The sequence below is a fragment of the Callorhinus ursinus genome, unplaced genomic scaffold (assembly GCF_003265705.2).
Source record: "Callorhinus ursinus isolate GAN/ISIS: 27379988/994484 unplaced genomic scaffold, GSC_fseal_2.0 scaffold31, whole genome shotgun sequence".
Classification (NCBI taxonomy): domain Eukaryota; kingdom Metazoa; phylum Chordata; class Mammalia; order Carnivora; family Otariidae; genus Callorhinus; species Callorhinus ursinus.
The window spans coordinates 17,042,371-17,058,429 of record NW_027397093.1 but is presented as its reverse complement, the minus strand read 5'-3'; the positions used below and the strand labels follow the sequence as shown (position 1 = coordinate 17,058,429).

Sequence of the window (16,059 nt, the reverse complement as noted above, 5' to 3'; positions counted from 1 at the left end):
TCTCTCTCGCTGTCTCTCTCTCTGTCAAATAAATAAAAAAAATCTTTAAAAAAAAAAAACAGTTACTTCACAGGGTTATAGTGGGGAGTAATGTCTGTATCCACTACTGTGATCAATGCTGAATATACAGTATCTCATTAAGACCCATAAATACGAATATTATTACAGTTGTTGTTATCATCATCACCATTAGAAAGGTACTGTGGAGATGTAACCTATCTTTTTTATAATAATGCCAGATAAATCTTCCTTAAGCACAGACCAGTCCTGTCACTGTCTTGACTCAAAAATTTCCTTTGGTGCTCCAGCATCTTTATCTTACTATTCAAGGACCTCTAAGGTCTACTTACAAATCTACCATTACAAATTGATTTCCCATTTTGCTTTCCATGCATTCCATGCAATGATCAGTCTTTGAGGAATTCCAACATTAGAGGACCATTTAGAAAAAGATGAACCAATAATGAGATAGAGAGGAAGTAGCCAAAGAGATAAAGAGGGAAAATTCGGACTGTGTGGTTCTCTATTATTCAAGGAAACAGAGTATTTTAGAAAGAAGAAAATAATCAACTGTCTCAAATGTGCTAAGAGTTTCAAGTCAGTTAATAGTAGAGCTATAAAAGTTTGTAAACGGCTTGTAAAAGAAGATGTTGAGTTCAGTTTATACATAAGTGTAAGGTAATACCTAGAAAGCCAAAGGGAACTACCTACTAAATGGTTAGAGCAATGGTGTTGACTACAGTGTATATCACTTCTCACTAGGGAAAAAGGAAGTGGAGTGCCAACTCATGTGTTGAGCATCAAACATTCCCAAGGATGACCATTATTTGTGGAAGTGAGTTGAGCATGATTACCTATGTGTTAATGTAGAAAAATAATTGAAAAGCACTCAGGGTGCTTTTGGCAGTAGAGCTTTATATGAGAACTAAAAGTTGTCAACAAAGCAGTTAAAGTCCTGAGAATGAAAAAGATACCCAAGGAAAAAAGAGAAAACGGAACAGAGGACCAAGACTAAGACTTAAGAAAAATCACAGGAGACAAGAGGAAAAGAAAGTGAATGAGGAAAGAAAAGGAGGATGTGGAGAAGTAGTAAGAGAATTTAGTGTGTTAACATCCTGAAAAAGGAGAAAACAACAAATAGACCAAAGCAGAACAGAAAAGGTGAAACAGGATAAGAAGTTTACAAAGAGAGTGGACTAAAGGAAATAGAATTTTTTTAGTATAGTTGACACCCTGTGTTACATTAGTCTCAGGTGTGATCACACAGTGATTCAATATACATTATGCTATGCTCAAGTGTACACCACAATGTAGCTCACCACATCTGTCACCATACAATGCTATTACAATACCACTGACTTTTATTCCCATGACTTACTCATTCCATATCTAGAAGCCTGGATCTCCCACTCCCCTTCACCTATTTTGCTCATTCCCCACTCCCATCCCCCTGGCAACCATCAGTTTGTCCTCTATATTTATAGGTCTGATTGTCCTTTGTGTTTGTTTATTCATTTGTTTTGTTTTTTAGATTCCACATATAAATGAAATCATATGGCATTTGCCTTTCTCAGTCTGACTTATTTTACTTAGCATAACATCCTCTAGGTCTATCGGGAAATGGCATTTTTATTGAATATTTGCTAATCATCAAGCAGAGGCGAGCTAATATGTGTGATAAAAGAACAAGTGAAAAGGAATATGAATGAACAGACAAGAAAAAGAAGAAAACTATAGAAGAAAAGTCTCTCAAAAGAAGAGGAGACATAAATGAGGATCCAAGTAAGATTGGAAAGTTTTAGAGTAAGAAAGAACACCACTTCTTTGAAACTGAAGAAAAAGATGATAAGAGTCAAGAAAAGAAAATCTAAAAATTCTTGTTCCTGACCCTGAGAAACTGCCAACAGCTTAATGCACTCCTTAAACACTAAAAATATGCCTCAAAATAATAATGTTCAGAACTATCGCCTGTGAGGATAAAGTTTAGATCACTTGTCAGCACTACACTTACTCTGTTACCTTAGTACAGAGTGGTACCATCTCTCCAGCCATGAAGGAAAACAAAGCCATAATATATGCATCACACCTTTGATTTCAGACTCTTTACCAGCTGAGATTTCAGTCCTTATTTTATTTTCTATGACTCCTCACTTACAAATCAATCTGTTCACCTGCATTAAATCTTTACTCCTGTCTCTGAATTATACATCAGAGTAAATGGTATGTAGCTTACAGAATACCTCTTACTTCCAAAACTGACATTGCAGTTATTTTCTCAAATCAGTCTGTCTATATGTCCCAGGTCCAACATATGAAGTGACTGAAAGAGAGATGGCTGCATACACACATCAAGTACTATACTTCCCAGCTGCCCACACAACACTTCAAGATGGGCGACACTAAGGAGTTTGCTGAGAATATCAAATGCACTATAAGAAAAGCCTGCTGCAGATTTTTCAAATAAACACTAAGGGATACCATGTTGAGTGTGTTCCAGCAATTAGTAGTTTACAAGCAATGTAGCTAATTAGCTCATCAGTCTTCAATAGAAGTGTTTCCATAAACATTCTGCCAGCTACAAGACACCATGCATGCATGTTAAAATGTGTTAGAACAAGAGTTCATCATCCCCTTTCAAATGAAGAATGAACTGCATCTCCTCAAGCACAATGTATTTGGTAGAAAGATTATTGTATTTGTGACTTTATGCTTATCTAAGAACACTCGAGATATAATAACAGTTAAATATACACAACATCAACATAGCAATAGATGGAAATAATGAGGCAGCAGCTGTTGCCTTTGAAACCATATATAGTCTGTGAGTAATTGGTGGTAAATACCAAACATTTTATCTAAATCCTAACTGCAATGTTGTTGATCAGAGTAGATGGAGCTGACCTGTTACTTAGGGACAGTTAACTAAAAATGAACTGCTATTTTCTCTTAGAAATAAATGTTCAATACAGCTGAGATTTAAAAGATAAGATCTTTCAACACAGGTGACCCAAAACGACACCAGTAAATTTTTTAAATCTCGATTTTCCCTGGGATACATTTTTTTCCCTAAACAAAAATAAAAATGCATTGAATAATCAGGGAGGCAATAGGTAACATTTTAAAGGTTCAATATTGGAAATTCTATAATAGCATTTGTTGTTTAAGTAAGTACCCAAGTATACTGATAGGAAGATTTATTACACTTCCAAGATACCATTTTCCAGGAATAATTGTTTCTAGAAGTAATCGTTTTCTCTGACTAATACGGATGATAGTAAGTCTTGAATTCTAATTCCTGTTGGAAAAAAAGTCTATAAACCTAGGTAGGGTCTTACAAATCATGAAGATGAAGAACTATGGAAATGTATAAAGAGGGATAAATTTTTTAAATACCCTGAATACATGTATTATGCATGTGACAAATGTGTGCATTTTTGAATACAAACATTTACTTCTCACCACGGAGGGGACAGTCCCTGGGTAGCCACTACCCAGCCCATGGGTAGTGGCTACCCATGTAGCCACTAGTCATACCACCTACCCTACTAGAAATACTCACGAGCCATGCGAAGTGGGGCAAGCTGTCAGCTGCTACTGTCCCAAGCTTTACAAACATACGGTTGGGAGGCTCCTGCATTAGCAGCCTAAATAGCACAGCATTTCTTTTAGTATAAAATGCCAGAGCCCCGTATTTGGGAAGGAGAGCTATAGTTAGAGGGCCCTAATGGATTCAAAAATCTCCTCATTAATCTTCCTAACCCTCCAACTGGCTCATAATAGCCTTGGTGGAGGCCCACAATTAAAAATAGATGGGGAAGTACGTTAGCAGAGGCAGGATTCCAACGAATTTGCAAGCCCTCTTCCACTTGACATGCATCAACATGAAGCCAACAGTACGTTTCCAATTGCTGGCTCTGGTAGTAATAACTACCAAGACTGTTGGTGTTAAACTGCACATTCCAGATAATTCATACCAAAGTATATGGAGGTTTGATCAGCGCTATGCTACACCTGTGCAGGCATCTTGGCTTGTCAGGGCAGTATACAAAAATGTTGAACCTTAATCTTTCTCTGAACACTCTTGAAATCTCGAATTAATTATGCCTTTATACCTTAAGGAAGGCATATTTTTATATTTATTTTATAATTTATCCTTGAACAACACAGGTTTGACCCATGTAGGTCCCCTTATAGGTGCATTTTTTGTATATAGTATAGTACTATAAATGTATTTTCTCTTCCTTATCTTCTTAATAACATTTTCCTTTCTCCAGTTTATTGTAAGAATACAGTATATAATATGTATAACATACAAAATATGTGTTAATCAACCGTTTATGTTATCAGTAAGCCTTCTATAGTAGGCTATTAGTAGTTAAGTTCTGGGAGAGTCAAAAGTTATACACGGATTTGTGACTGCACAGGGGTCAGTGTCCCTAACTCATGTATTGTTAAAGGTCAATATGTCACTAGGAATCTAAAAATGTATAGGTATTAAGATAAAGCAGTTAGTGTTTGCATGAGAAAACTATTAACATTATGTTTAAATGTTCAAAGGAAAAAGAATCTGATACCCATTAAGAATTAAAAGTAAGGGGAGCCTGGGTGGCTCAGTCGGTTAAGCGTCTGCCTTCGGCTCAGGTCATGATCCCAGAGTCCTGGGATCGAGCTCCGCATCGGGCTCCCTGCTCCACAGGAAGCCTGCTTCTCCCTCTCCTCCTGCTTGTGTTCCCTCTCTCGCTGTGTCTCTCTTTGTCAAATAAATAAATAAAATCTTAAAAAAAAAAAAGAATTAAAAGTAACTCTGTTTACTTGTTTACTACCTGTCTTCCCACTAAAATATCAGTCAGCTCTATGAGGGCAAGCCTTGTCTGCCTAGTTCACTTCTGTGAGCCTAGCACATAGAACAGACGCTGGCCTAGACAAAGGCTTCAATAAATAATTTTTTTTAATAAAAGAGAAAGAAATACAAGTCTCTAAGACAGGCTAGACATAGACCACATCTTCCTATCAATCATATATATACTCACCTATACTCATATGGGAGAGAGTCCTCTTTCCCTACTTAGTGGTAAAACAAAGGAAAACGGAAGTTGAGAGTCACTATTTTATTTTCCCCTTCATATGTGCTTCGACAGCCTTTGAGATATACAAGGCATTTACCAGACATTATTACAACTGTTTACACGTCTATTCACCCCAGTAGACTATTAATACCTAGGATATATCTTATTTATTTCTGTATTTCCAGGGCCCAAAATAAAACCAAATTCAGATACCAAATATTTAACCAAAATAGGTAAATATTAGGCAAATGCTGTAAATATTAACAAATGTTTACAAGTGAATAAAGGACTTAAGAGTCTAAATACGGTTTCTTTTGTAATCTTCTCTCTCTCTTAATGATACCTTAGTGAAATACTGACTATTCACTTCCTTTCTACAACCCTTCTCTCTCATAGTAAGCCCATATTTTATTTGAGATTGGAACAAACTCTGAACCAGGTTTATTTAATAGTCCACATTTTTGTCCTTTTCCTTTTTTTAATCAAAGCATTGAAGAAAACACTAAAGAATGTATTTTTTTTCAGTTATAATTCAAATCTGTGATTCTATCTAATTTTTTTTTTTTTTTACTAGCTGAAGGCAAAAGCTAAAGCCAGGATAATTGAGAAGACTACCCACTGTAGGGATCTCACAGTACCACTAAATTACATGTAAAGCAAATTTCAACCAAGTTTCCTCTACAACTTTAAATTCAACTGACAAATTTTTAAGAGTTTTGCTAGACCCAGATCAATACTTACCTTCTTTTCCAAACAATAAACTAAATAATGTTTCTGAATAGAAAGAATATATATACACATACAGACATATATATACACACATCTGTTACAATTCCCTGTTCTTTGCAATTTCATGTATGAACAGCAAATCCCATACACTGTATCATATCACTTTTGTAAAATTAGTTTCTCACATAAGTCAAATAAAGTGCCATAATCTTACATCATAAGGGATCCCAAAGCAACAGGCCATGTGTGTTTGCATGTGTCAAATATTTTCGTCTTCTTAAAAATAACCATCCAAATGTTTCATTTCAGAGATAATACCTGAACAAGAATCAATCTAAAAAAGTCAATTGCATTTCTATGCACCAACAACACCAGAAATATAATTGATTTGAGTCCAGAAACATACCCACATATATATGAAACTTTGGCATTTAACAAAAGTGACACATCCAAACTGTTTTTCAAAGTAGTTGTACCAATTTACACTCCACCAAGAAATGTATAAAAGATCCTGTTACTTCAAAGTCTTTCTGATATGTCAGACTTTTTAATTTCTGCCAATTGAATTGCATAAAATGGTACCTCATTTGCATATCTCTGACCACCAGTGAAGCTGAATGTCTATTTTTTTTTATTTTTTTAAAGATTTTATTTATTTATTTGACAGAGAGAGACACAGCGAGAGAGGGAACACAAGCAGGGGGAGTGGGAGAGGGAGAAGCAGGCTTCCCACGGAGCAGGGAGCCCAATGCGGGGCTCAATCCCAGGACCCTGGGATCATGACCCGAACTGAAGGCAGATGCCCAATGACTGAGCTACCCAGGTACCCCTGAATGTCTCTTTACATTTTCATTGGTGTTTATCCCTCTGTAAAATTCTTTTTATGCCCATTTTTCTTTTGCTTTTCTTATTGATTTGTGTTCTTGTGATTATCCTATTGTGTTTAAGTCAATATTTTCCCCAACTGTGTCTTTTCATTTTCTCTAAGAATTTTTTGATGTAAGAAAGTTAATTTTGATATAATAAAATACATTAGTCTTTTCTTTATAGTTTTTTGTTTCATGTTTAATAAACCCTGTTATACATCCAAAGCCTTAAAATATTCATCCAATTTGTATTGAGTTTTTAATATTTGCTTTTGATATTTAGATCCTAAATCTACCTGGAGTTGATGTTCTGTACATGATTATGAGAAAGCAAATGGTAGAAAGATTGAATAAGAGAGAGAGAATTCAAAAGAAAATGGCAGCTGAGAGAAGGAGAAACTGGGGAAAGAAATTTTCCCCCCTTCAGAAAGAGAGATAAAATTGGAGTTCTCCTATCAATGAGGTCATATGATACATGTCTTTCTCTGATTGACTTATTTCGCTCAGCATAATACCCTCCAGTTCCATCCACGTTATTGCAAATGGCACTGATATGAGGAATTCTTAATCTCAGGAAACAAACCGAGGGTTGCTGGAGTGGTGGGGGGTGGGAGGGATGGGGTGGCTGGGTGATAGACATTGGGGAGGGTATGTGCTATGGTGAGCACTATGAATTGTGTAAGACTGTTGAATCACAGACCTTTACCTCTGAAACAAATAATACATTATATGTTAAAAAAAGAAGAAGAAGAAGAAGCAGCTAGCAGGAGGAGAAGAATGAAGGAGGGGAAATCGGAGGGGGAGATGAACCATGACAGACGATGGATTCTGAGAAACAAACTGAGGGTTCTAGAGGGGAGGGGGTGGGGGATGGGTTAGCCTGGTGATACGTATTAAAGAGGGCACGTTCTTCATGGAGCACTGGTGTTATACACAAACAATGAATCATGGAACACTGCATCAAAAACTAATGATGTAATGTTATGATGATTAACATAATAACAAAAAATAAATTTAAAAAATTGGAGTTCTGAGTCTGCCTAAGAGGAAATCCAAAATATCTCATACTTTCAATTCAGACTTCTGAGGTGCTACACCCAAGAATAACAGCTAGCCAAAAATAGACCAACTTTTAAAAATTAACTCTACAGGGGCGCCTAGGTGGCTCAGTCTTTAAACGTCTGCCTTTGGCTCAGGTCATGATCCTCGGATCAAGCCCCGCATCGGGCTCACTGCTCAGTGGGAAGCCTGCTTCTCCCTCTCCTTCTCCCCCTCCCCCTGCTTGTGTTTCCTCTCTCACTGTGTCCCTCTCTGTCAAATAAATAAATAAAATCTTAAAAAAAAATTAATTCTACAATTTGTCATGCAAAATGCTCAGCATCCAATCAAAAATTATCCAAGATACCAGGAAACAAAATCAGGTATTGGAAAAGCAAAAGAAATAACAGATAATAGAAAAAACATGTAAGAAAGCCATATATCTATACAGAAATTAACTATAATTGAGATGTTCACAAGAAATAATGACAAGATGAAAATTTCAGCAGGGAATTGGAATTAGGAAAGAAATTAGAGAAATGAAAACTATTTCTATTTCCATAGAAATGGAAACTATTTTTAAAAAAACAAATGAAAATTCAAGAACTAAAAATGTACAGTAACTAATGTAAAAAGTTAACTGGACAGACTTAAAAACAGACGGGAAAAAGTAGGGCAAAAGTGTCGTAAATTTAAAGACAGATATAAAGGAGTGCCCGAGTGGCACAGATGATTGAGCACCCAACTCTAGGTTTTGCTCAGTTAGTGATCTCATGGTCATGAAACTGAGCCCCATGTCAGGCTCCGTGCTCAGCAGAGTCTGCTTGAGGTTCTCTCTCTCTCTCTCTCTCTCTCTCTCTCTCTCTCTCCCCCCCCCTTCTACCCCTCTCTCTACTCATGCTCCCTCTCTCTCTCCCTACCTCCCTTTTCCTCCTTCCCTCTCTAAAAAATAAATCTTTGCGGGATGCCTGGGTGGCTCAGTTGGTTAAGCATCTGCCTTCAGCTCAGTTATGATCCCAGAGTCCTGGGATCGAGTCCTGCATTGGGCTCCTTGCTCAGTGGGAGGAGCTTCTCCCTCTGCCTGCAGCTCCCCCTGTTGTGCTCTCTCTCTGGCAAATAAATAAATAAAAGCTTTAAAAGTAAATAAATCTTTTTAAAATAAATAAATAAATAAAAGGTAGACATAAAATTAAAACCTTTAAAGTACCATTTTACAATACCACAAAAATGAATTACATGTTTCTGAATCAGAAGACTCATTATTATTAAAATGTCAGGTCAACACAAATTGATCTGTAGATCCAATTTAATCCCAATCAAAATCCCAGCAGGCTTTTTTGTAAAAATTAAGAAGCTGATTCCAAAATTTCTACAGCAGTGCAAGGGACCTAGAATTACAAAATCAAGATAATTTTTATTTTAACACTTACTCTGAGGTACACTAATCAAGACAATGTGTTATCGGTGTAAGGGTAGACATACAAATCAATGAAAAAGAACAAAGTTCCCAAGTAGACACAAAGATAATGGTCAACTGATTTTCAAAAAGAGGTGTAAAAAAATTCAATTGAGAAAGTAATTTTTTTCAATAACTATACTAAAACAATTAAACTTCCATATGCATCCACATAATACTAGATCAACTGAATTCCCATATGAAAAAGAAAATGAATCATGACCCCTAACTCACACCATTCATAAAAATTTATTTCCAGGTAGATTGTAATGGCAAAACAATAAAGCCCATAGATGATTACATATGAGAATACCTTCTTGACTTACAGTAGGCAAAGATTTTTTAACAGAACAGAAAAATCTCTATCCATAAAGGAATAAAATAATTAACTGCAATTTATCAAAATTACTTCTAAATATCAAAAATTTTAATATAATGAGAGAAGATATTTTTAATATCCACCACTAACAAAAGACTCATATCTAGAACACACAAAAAGTCATCAAAGAAATAAAAATTAAAACTACAGTGGAAAACTACTACATACACTTGAATCAAAAACACTGACTCTTGCTAACACCAAGTTAGTAAGAATGTAGAGCAACTGGAATTCTTATACATTACTAATTAGAGTGTTAGTTAACTAGAAAATCTACTTCAGAAAACTGTTTGGTAAAATCTATTAAAGCTGAATGTATACCTTATGATCTAGTGATTTCATCCTAAGTGTAACCCAGCAGGAAACTCTACATTCAGGCACCAAAAGTAATGCACAAATATGTACATAGCAGCACTGTTCATTAAGGCCAAAACCTGTAAGAACTCAACTGTCCATCAATCTAACATGGATAAAGAAATTATGATCTATTTATCAATGAATTGAATGGACTACTACATGTTGAGATCTCACAAACACAACGTTGAGCAAAAGAAGCCAGACTCAGGAGATATACTATATAGATCCTACTTATGTAGAGTTCAAAAAAGGCAAAAAACTAACCTATGTAATAATCTAGGATAGTTGTTACCATTGAGGTAAAGAAGTGATAACTGTTTGGAGGCACAAGGGGTACTTCTAGGATTCTGCTCAGTTTCTATTTCTTGATCTGAGTGGAGGTTACATTGTACGTTTACAATGTGAAATTGTATTGTGTTGTTCACAATAATGTATGCACTTTCCTGTATTTCTTATTCTCTGTAAACAATTTAAAAACCTTAAATATAACCAACTGTGTGACTTAGAAGCAATGTCTATACATTGCAGGGGTACAGTAGAGGCTACACGAAGGTAGCATACATACCAAAGGCAAAACATGTAGTTCAAACATTATAAACAATTCTTAGCTAATTCCTAGCTAATTGTTATGTAAATATTCTAAAACTAAATAAAATACTGAGTTTAATACTTTGCCACTGTATAGATGTAAGTATAGGAGTAAGCTGTAAGATCATGAGTGAAAAATAAATCCTCACCATGTGGGCCACCTTTGCTGGATTTCTACAGTTCTACCCACATATGACTTTTTCTTTCACCATTTTCCCTTAATACTATTCATGTCCTATCTTCCACAGGCAAATTCTTTAGGTAATCAAATGCCCACATTATTTATCACTTCAGGTCTCTAACTAAAGCCACTAAAGTCAGTAAAACAGAATAAAACAGAATCCTGTTGTAATGCTACATAAATTACAGTCTCTAGTAGAAGAAGAAATTTTCTAAATTAGTCTCAAATTCTTCTTGAAAATAAGTCAATAAATATACAAATAAAAATATCTTCTACCTCCAATATTTTTTCACTTTCCCAAATACTTTAAACTTATTATTTGCTCTTCATTCATCCTTTATAGTATGCCACTGGACAAAGCCTTTAAAAAAAGGGCAGCAAACTAAAATATGTTTCTAGTATCAAAGAGTTGCTTGAATCAGAATTCATTCTCCTGATACTTCAGCTCCACCACTGAGCAGAAATTCCTTCCAAATTTTTCGGAACAGTGCTCTCACTGTTACTATCTCTGCTATCCATAGGATAAGCATTGGCCATTCCCCAAATTCCAGAACCATTTGCCATTTCACTGCTTTCCTCCCACACTCAAGTGGCAAGAGTTCAATTTGGCAGTTTGTCAAAAAGAATCAGAGTATAAAGCACTTGGTGATTTTTAACCAAATGTTGTTGTGTATACAGCATATGCCATATATATCACATAATATGATTTCACACATTAAAATAGAACACAGTGAAGGATATAAGACATAATCCTAGAATCCAAATGTACTTCTCTTTGAGAACTTCTCTTTAAAATAATTTTCTTTTAGTGAGCCAAAAGCCATTAAATTACTTTTTTTAAAGACATACTATTTCATGACAACTTATGCTATTACTGTTCCCTAAGAATTACCAATGTCTTACATATTTATTATTAGGTGTTTTATAAAAACTATGTTGTCAAATAGATCACATTATGTGACAAAAACAATACCAGAATAGTATTCATATTCCTCACCAAAAAACTCAGCAAAGAAAGCAGAAGAGATAATATGTCATAAATGCAAAGATAAAAATCATTATAAAATTTTATAATATACAGTGACAAAATGATGCTCCAGTTTTTAAATTTATTTAACATTTATCAGGTGGTTGTTATGTGTCAGGTATTGCTCTTCAAATGAAAGACCTGGTATTTGCCACCTTCAAGGAATTAAGAGTCTAGACTTACTGAACAAGTAAATTAATGTTTGGTGTATGAAGTAGTAAATCCTATGAAAGAGAGATGCTCAGCATCTTTGGGGACACAGAAGAGGGATATCTAAATCAGCACTATGAGGTCATACATACTTCCTGGAAAAGACCTGGGTTAAGCTTTGCGGCAGTGAATAACTGGCTGAATGAGAGGGGTAATCCAGGTGAAGGGAGTAGCTGGTAACAGAAGTGCAGAGGCATAAGACAACATGGACCATTCAAGATACTTCAAGTTCTCGTTTGGAGGAAAGTTTGAGAGGGGGACAGAATCGGGAACTGAGAAGGGAGAGAATGGCAGAAGCCCAGTTATGAAATGCTGAGGGAGCTAGGTTTAGAAGTCTGAACTTGATCCAGAAAGACTGTCCCTCTAATCCTTCAAAAACTACTAAAAAGGATTTTAAGCAGGGAAGTAAAATGAGTATATTTTCATCTTTAAAAGATATATTTGGCTCTGGTATAAGGTAAGGCTAATGCAGTAATCCTGAATTCAGAAGGCAACATTAGTAATATAAAACAGGGAAAGATCTGAGACAAAAGGAGACAGAATTTGTTAAACTTAGAGACTAACTGGAAGAGAGGGTGAAATGAGAATGAAGAGTCTAAACTGACTTGGTGACACCAGAACAGGGAAGACAGGACAAAAAGTGGGTCTAAGGTGGTAGGGAGCAGGGAGGAGTGATGAATTCATGGGAAATTATCTTGGGCATTATGTTTTCTTTACATTTTCTGAAGATAAATATAAATCATATATAAAATATATAACATATTAAAAATAACTCCTCTGTATTTGACCTAAAGTTTATTGTAGCTAATATATTCATTTTAATTATTTAATTAGCAAACATTTCCTGATTTTCATGAAGTTATGTTGGGAAGAGAAATATCTGAACACGCCAAGTCTCTTTCACAAAGCCAAACAGGAATATTTAAGTTTTCTTATCCTCTCAAAATAGTTCCTTGCAGCAAGCTGATACATAAATAGGACAGTTCTTGGGGCGTCTGGGTGGCTCAGTTGTTAAGCGTCTGCCTTCAGCTCAGGTCATGGTCCCAGGGTCCTGGGATCGAGCCCCACATCGGGCTCCCTGCTCCGCGGGAAGCCTGCTTCTCCCTCTCCCACTCCCCCTGCTTGTGTTCCCTCTCTTGCTATGTCTCTCTCTGTCAAATAAACAAATAAAATCTTTTTTAAAAAAAGATAAATAAATAAATAGGACAGTTCTTTTAAAAACAGACTGCAAATGAAACTTACATTCATTAGAAAACTGTTGAATTATCAGAAGTAAATACATCAAAAGGTAAAATGCATACTTTCATTTTATAATATTAACATAGCAACAACATGGGTTATACATAGTTCATGCAAAGCATTTCTTTTTAAGTTTAGGAAATCTAAACATCTAGAAAATTGAAAAATAAAATGTATTCCTGAGTGGTCAGGTCTGTAATTTATTATCTCCAACTATTAACAAGGAACTTGAGAATTTATTTATGTATGGGAAAATACACCTTTAGCTTCATTAGTCATTTCTCATTATATCTATGACAAAACAGGATACACTTCTCTTTGCTTATTATGGATAAACTATGGCATATGAGGGGAAGAAGGGGCCTGCAGGGACTGAACAACCAAAGGAGAGAACCAGAATAGTACTCTGAGCCTTAGAGCTGTCTAATGAGCCACTCTGCCTCCCACAGCTAGCTCCTCAGAGCTCTACAAAAGACTAATAAACTCAAGTCAACAAAAACAAAACCCTCCAAATCTAATTCCATAACTAACACCCTAAGAACATACAGTTTGCTCCCGACCAGAATTAGAGTACTCACTTTCTTTGCGAACTTCCTCAAGTGCAGTAGTAAGCTCTTCCCTTAAAACTGTGGCTTCCTCGGCAATCTTCTCTCCCTTGTCTAATAAATTCCTAGTTGCTTCCTCCACAGAAGCTAGGAGGACTCTGGCTCTTTTTGAACGTCCTTTTTTCCTGTTGGAAGGATTCTGGGGACAATTTACAAGTGTAGTAACCTAAAATTGGAAAAATACAAGCCACTCATTAGACAAAGTATGAGAACACAGTCCTGGGACATCACAGCCCAGAATAAAAGTAAGTATTTCACAGTAACATGATTTATTCCCAGTACTATTGGTACATCCTCATAAGTCAAGTCAAGGCACTAACAGCAATAGTATCAGCCAGTATGGAATTTCCAACTAAACATAAAAAGGAAAGAAGGAAGGAGGTAAGGAAGAAAGGGAGGACAGGAAGAAAGAAGAGCCACAGAGATTGAAACTTACCAAGTTTTATTATTGAAACAATGCAGTATATATATATTATATATATTTTAACATATGTATAAATATTTATACATCCTAATTACTTATATCACTTTGTAGCCAGCAGTCTATATTAAGAGGGAGGCAAAATCAGCACAATTAGGTCAGTAAGTATTAATCTATTTAGGCTGAGTATAGAGATTATTAATGTGGAGGGGGTACAGAACCACACTAAAACATAAAACGCCGGTTACCTCAGAGGGACAAAACCCAAATTACTACTATGACCTCCCTATTGGTCCTTTGTAACCTCTCTTACCTCTCTCCTACACTCTCCCCTAATTCCTTAGGCCTCGGAAACAGGTCTTGTTCAAAGTCTCCTATCAAGAGGACTTTCTTGACCACCCCATCCCCACCTTCTCTCACTCTGTCCTCTCACCCCACTTTATATAATTTGCTCAAAACACTTACAGAACCTGATTTTTTTGTTTATACATTTATTTCATGCCCCCAATACTAAAATGTAAACTCCATGAAAGCAGAAAACGTGGTTTTCTCTCCAGCACCCAGAACAATGCACAAAGTAGCTGTCCAATAAATATTTATTATATAAATGGCTTAACGAATGGGGTCGTTGAAAGGGGCTTTTTAATCTCTATATTTTGAATTGCCTGAATATGTTAATAATGAGCATTATTCCTTTTGTAAATTTGTTTAATATAAGAATAAACTAATGAGGGACGCCTGGGTGGCTCAGTCGGTTAAGCGTCTGCCTTCAGCTCAGGTCATGATCCCGAGTTCCTGGGACTGAGTCCCACGTTGCGCTCCCTGCTTGGGGAGTCTGCTTGTCCCTCTCTGTCTTCCTCTGCCTGCCGCTCCCCCTGCTTGTGCACACTCTCTCTCTGACAAATAAATAAATAAAATCTTTTTTAAAAAAAGAAAGAAATTAAGCATCTGTATTTGGAAACTAAATCTCATACAAAATTACATTGTAAAAATATCCATTTCTTAATTAAACCTTGAATCCCAATAATAAATATGGTTAACATTTTTATAAGCAAAGCTGGAAGATCCCCACTGTAGAGGAAGAAAAAAAAACTTGTGTCCAGGGTTTAAAATGACAGACCTGAAACTCCTATGGAAAGCTAGAATCCTACATATCCTCAGATAGCCAAGGCTTATAACAATCATGCACCACATCTTTGACAATGTACTATACATAACCCTTCCTGCTCTGTAGCCCCTAGAGGTTTGGCTTGTTTATTGTTTACAAAGCACAACATATTTATTTGTATATCTGGACCCCCTAGTTTTTTAACTAGGAACTAAGAAAGAACTTACAAGCTATGGGGGAAATATGTAGATAAAAATAATTTTTGTCTGCCCTTTCAAATTCTCCTCCTCCATCCAAGAGACCCTTTGCTTTATTCTAATTTGCTTTATTCTCATGTTCACAACACAGAGTGCAGTAGCTTGTAGCAAGTCTTTGTTTCTTGGAAAATGAGAACAATCATATTATCCTATGACTGTATGAAGGTTAAATATGTAAAATGTCTTGTAAAATGCACAACATGACACAAATATTGGTTGACATTTAATGTGCATTTTCTAGTCCATTCCCCACATGGATACAGAAAATCTGTTACGGGATCCTTGTCAGAGGTGTTCTCTTGGGGCTACCCTCCTGTTGTTCTTGGGGTCCCCTGTGCTAAATGTGATGAAATCAGTTAACAGAGCACTTTCTGTATGTTTTGTAAACAGTCAAATAGAGCCATGTGTCTTTATTATGTATTAAATAAAGATGATAATATGCCTGACTTATTACATGGGTTTTCACATATTCCAAAAGGCAAATATCTCACTATTGTCAGTCTAATTTATATATTCAGAGTTAAAAGGTATT

The 16,059-nt window shown here is 35.9% G+C and overlaps 1 protein-coding gene across 3 annotated transcripts in view; it reads right to left on the bottom strand.

Annotated features, from left to right (window-relative positions):
• Positions 1-16,059, bottom strand: part of CTNNA3 (catenin alpha 3) — a 2,007,818-nt gene that overhangs the window by 1,846,458 nt on the left and 145,301 nt on the right. For all 3 annotated transcript variants that reach the window (XM_073878933.1, XM_073878931.1, XM_073878932.1), the window contains one exon: positions 13,715-13,907. In XM_073878933.1, the coding sequence (XP_073735034.1) occupies positions 13,715-13,907 (193 nt within the window). The remainder of the gene's footprint in view (positions 1-13,714; positions 13,908-16,059) is intronic.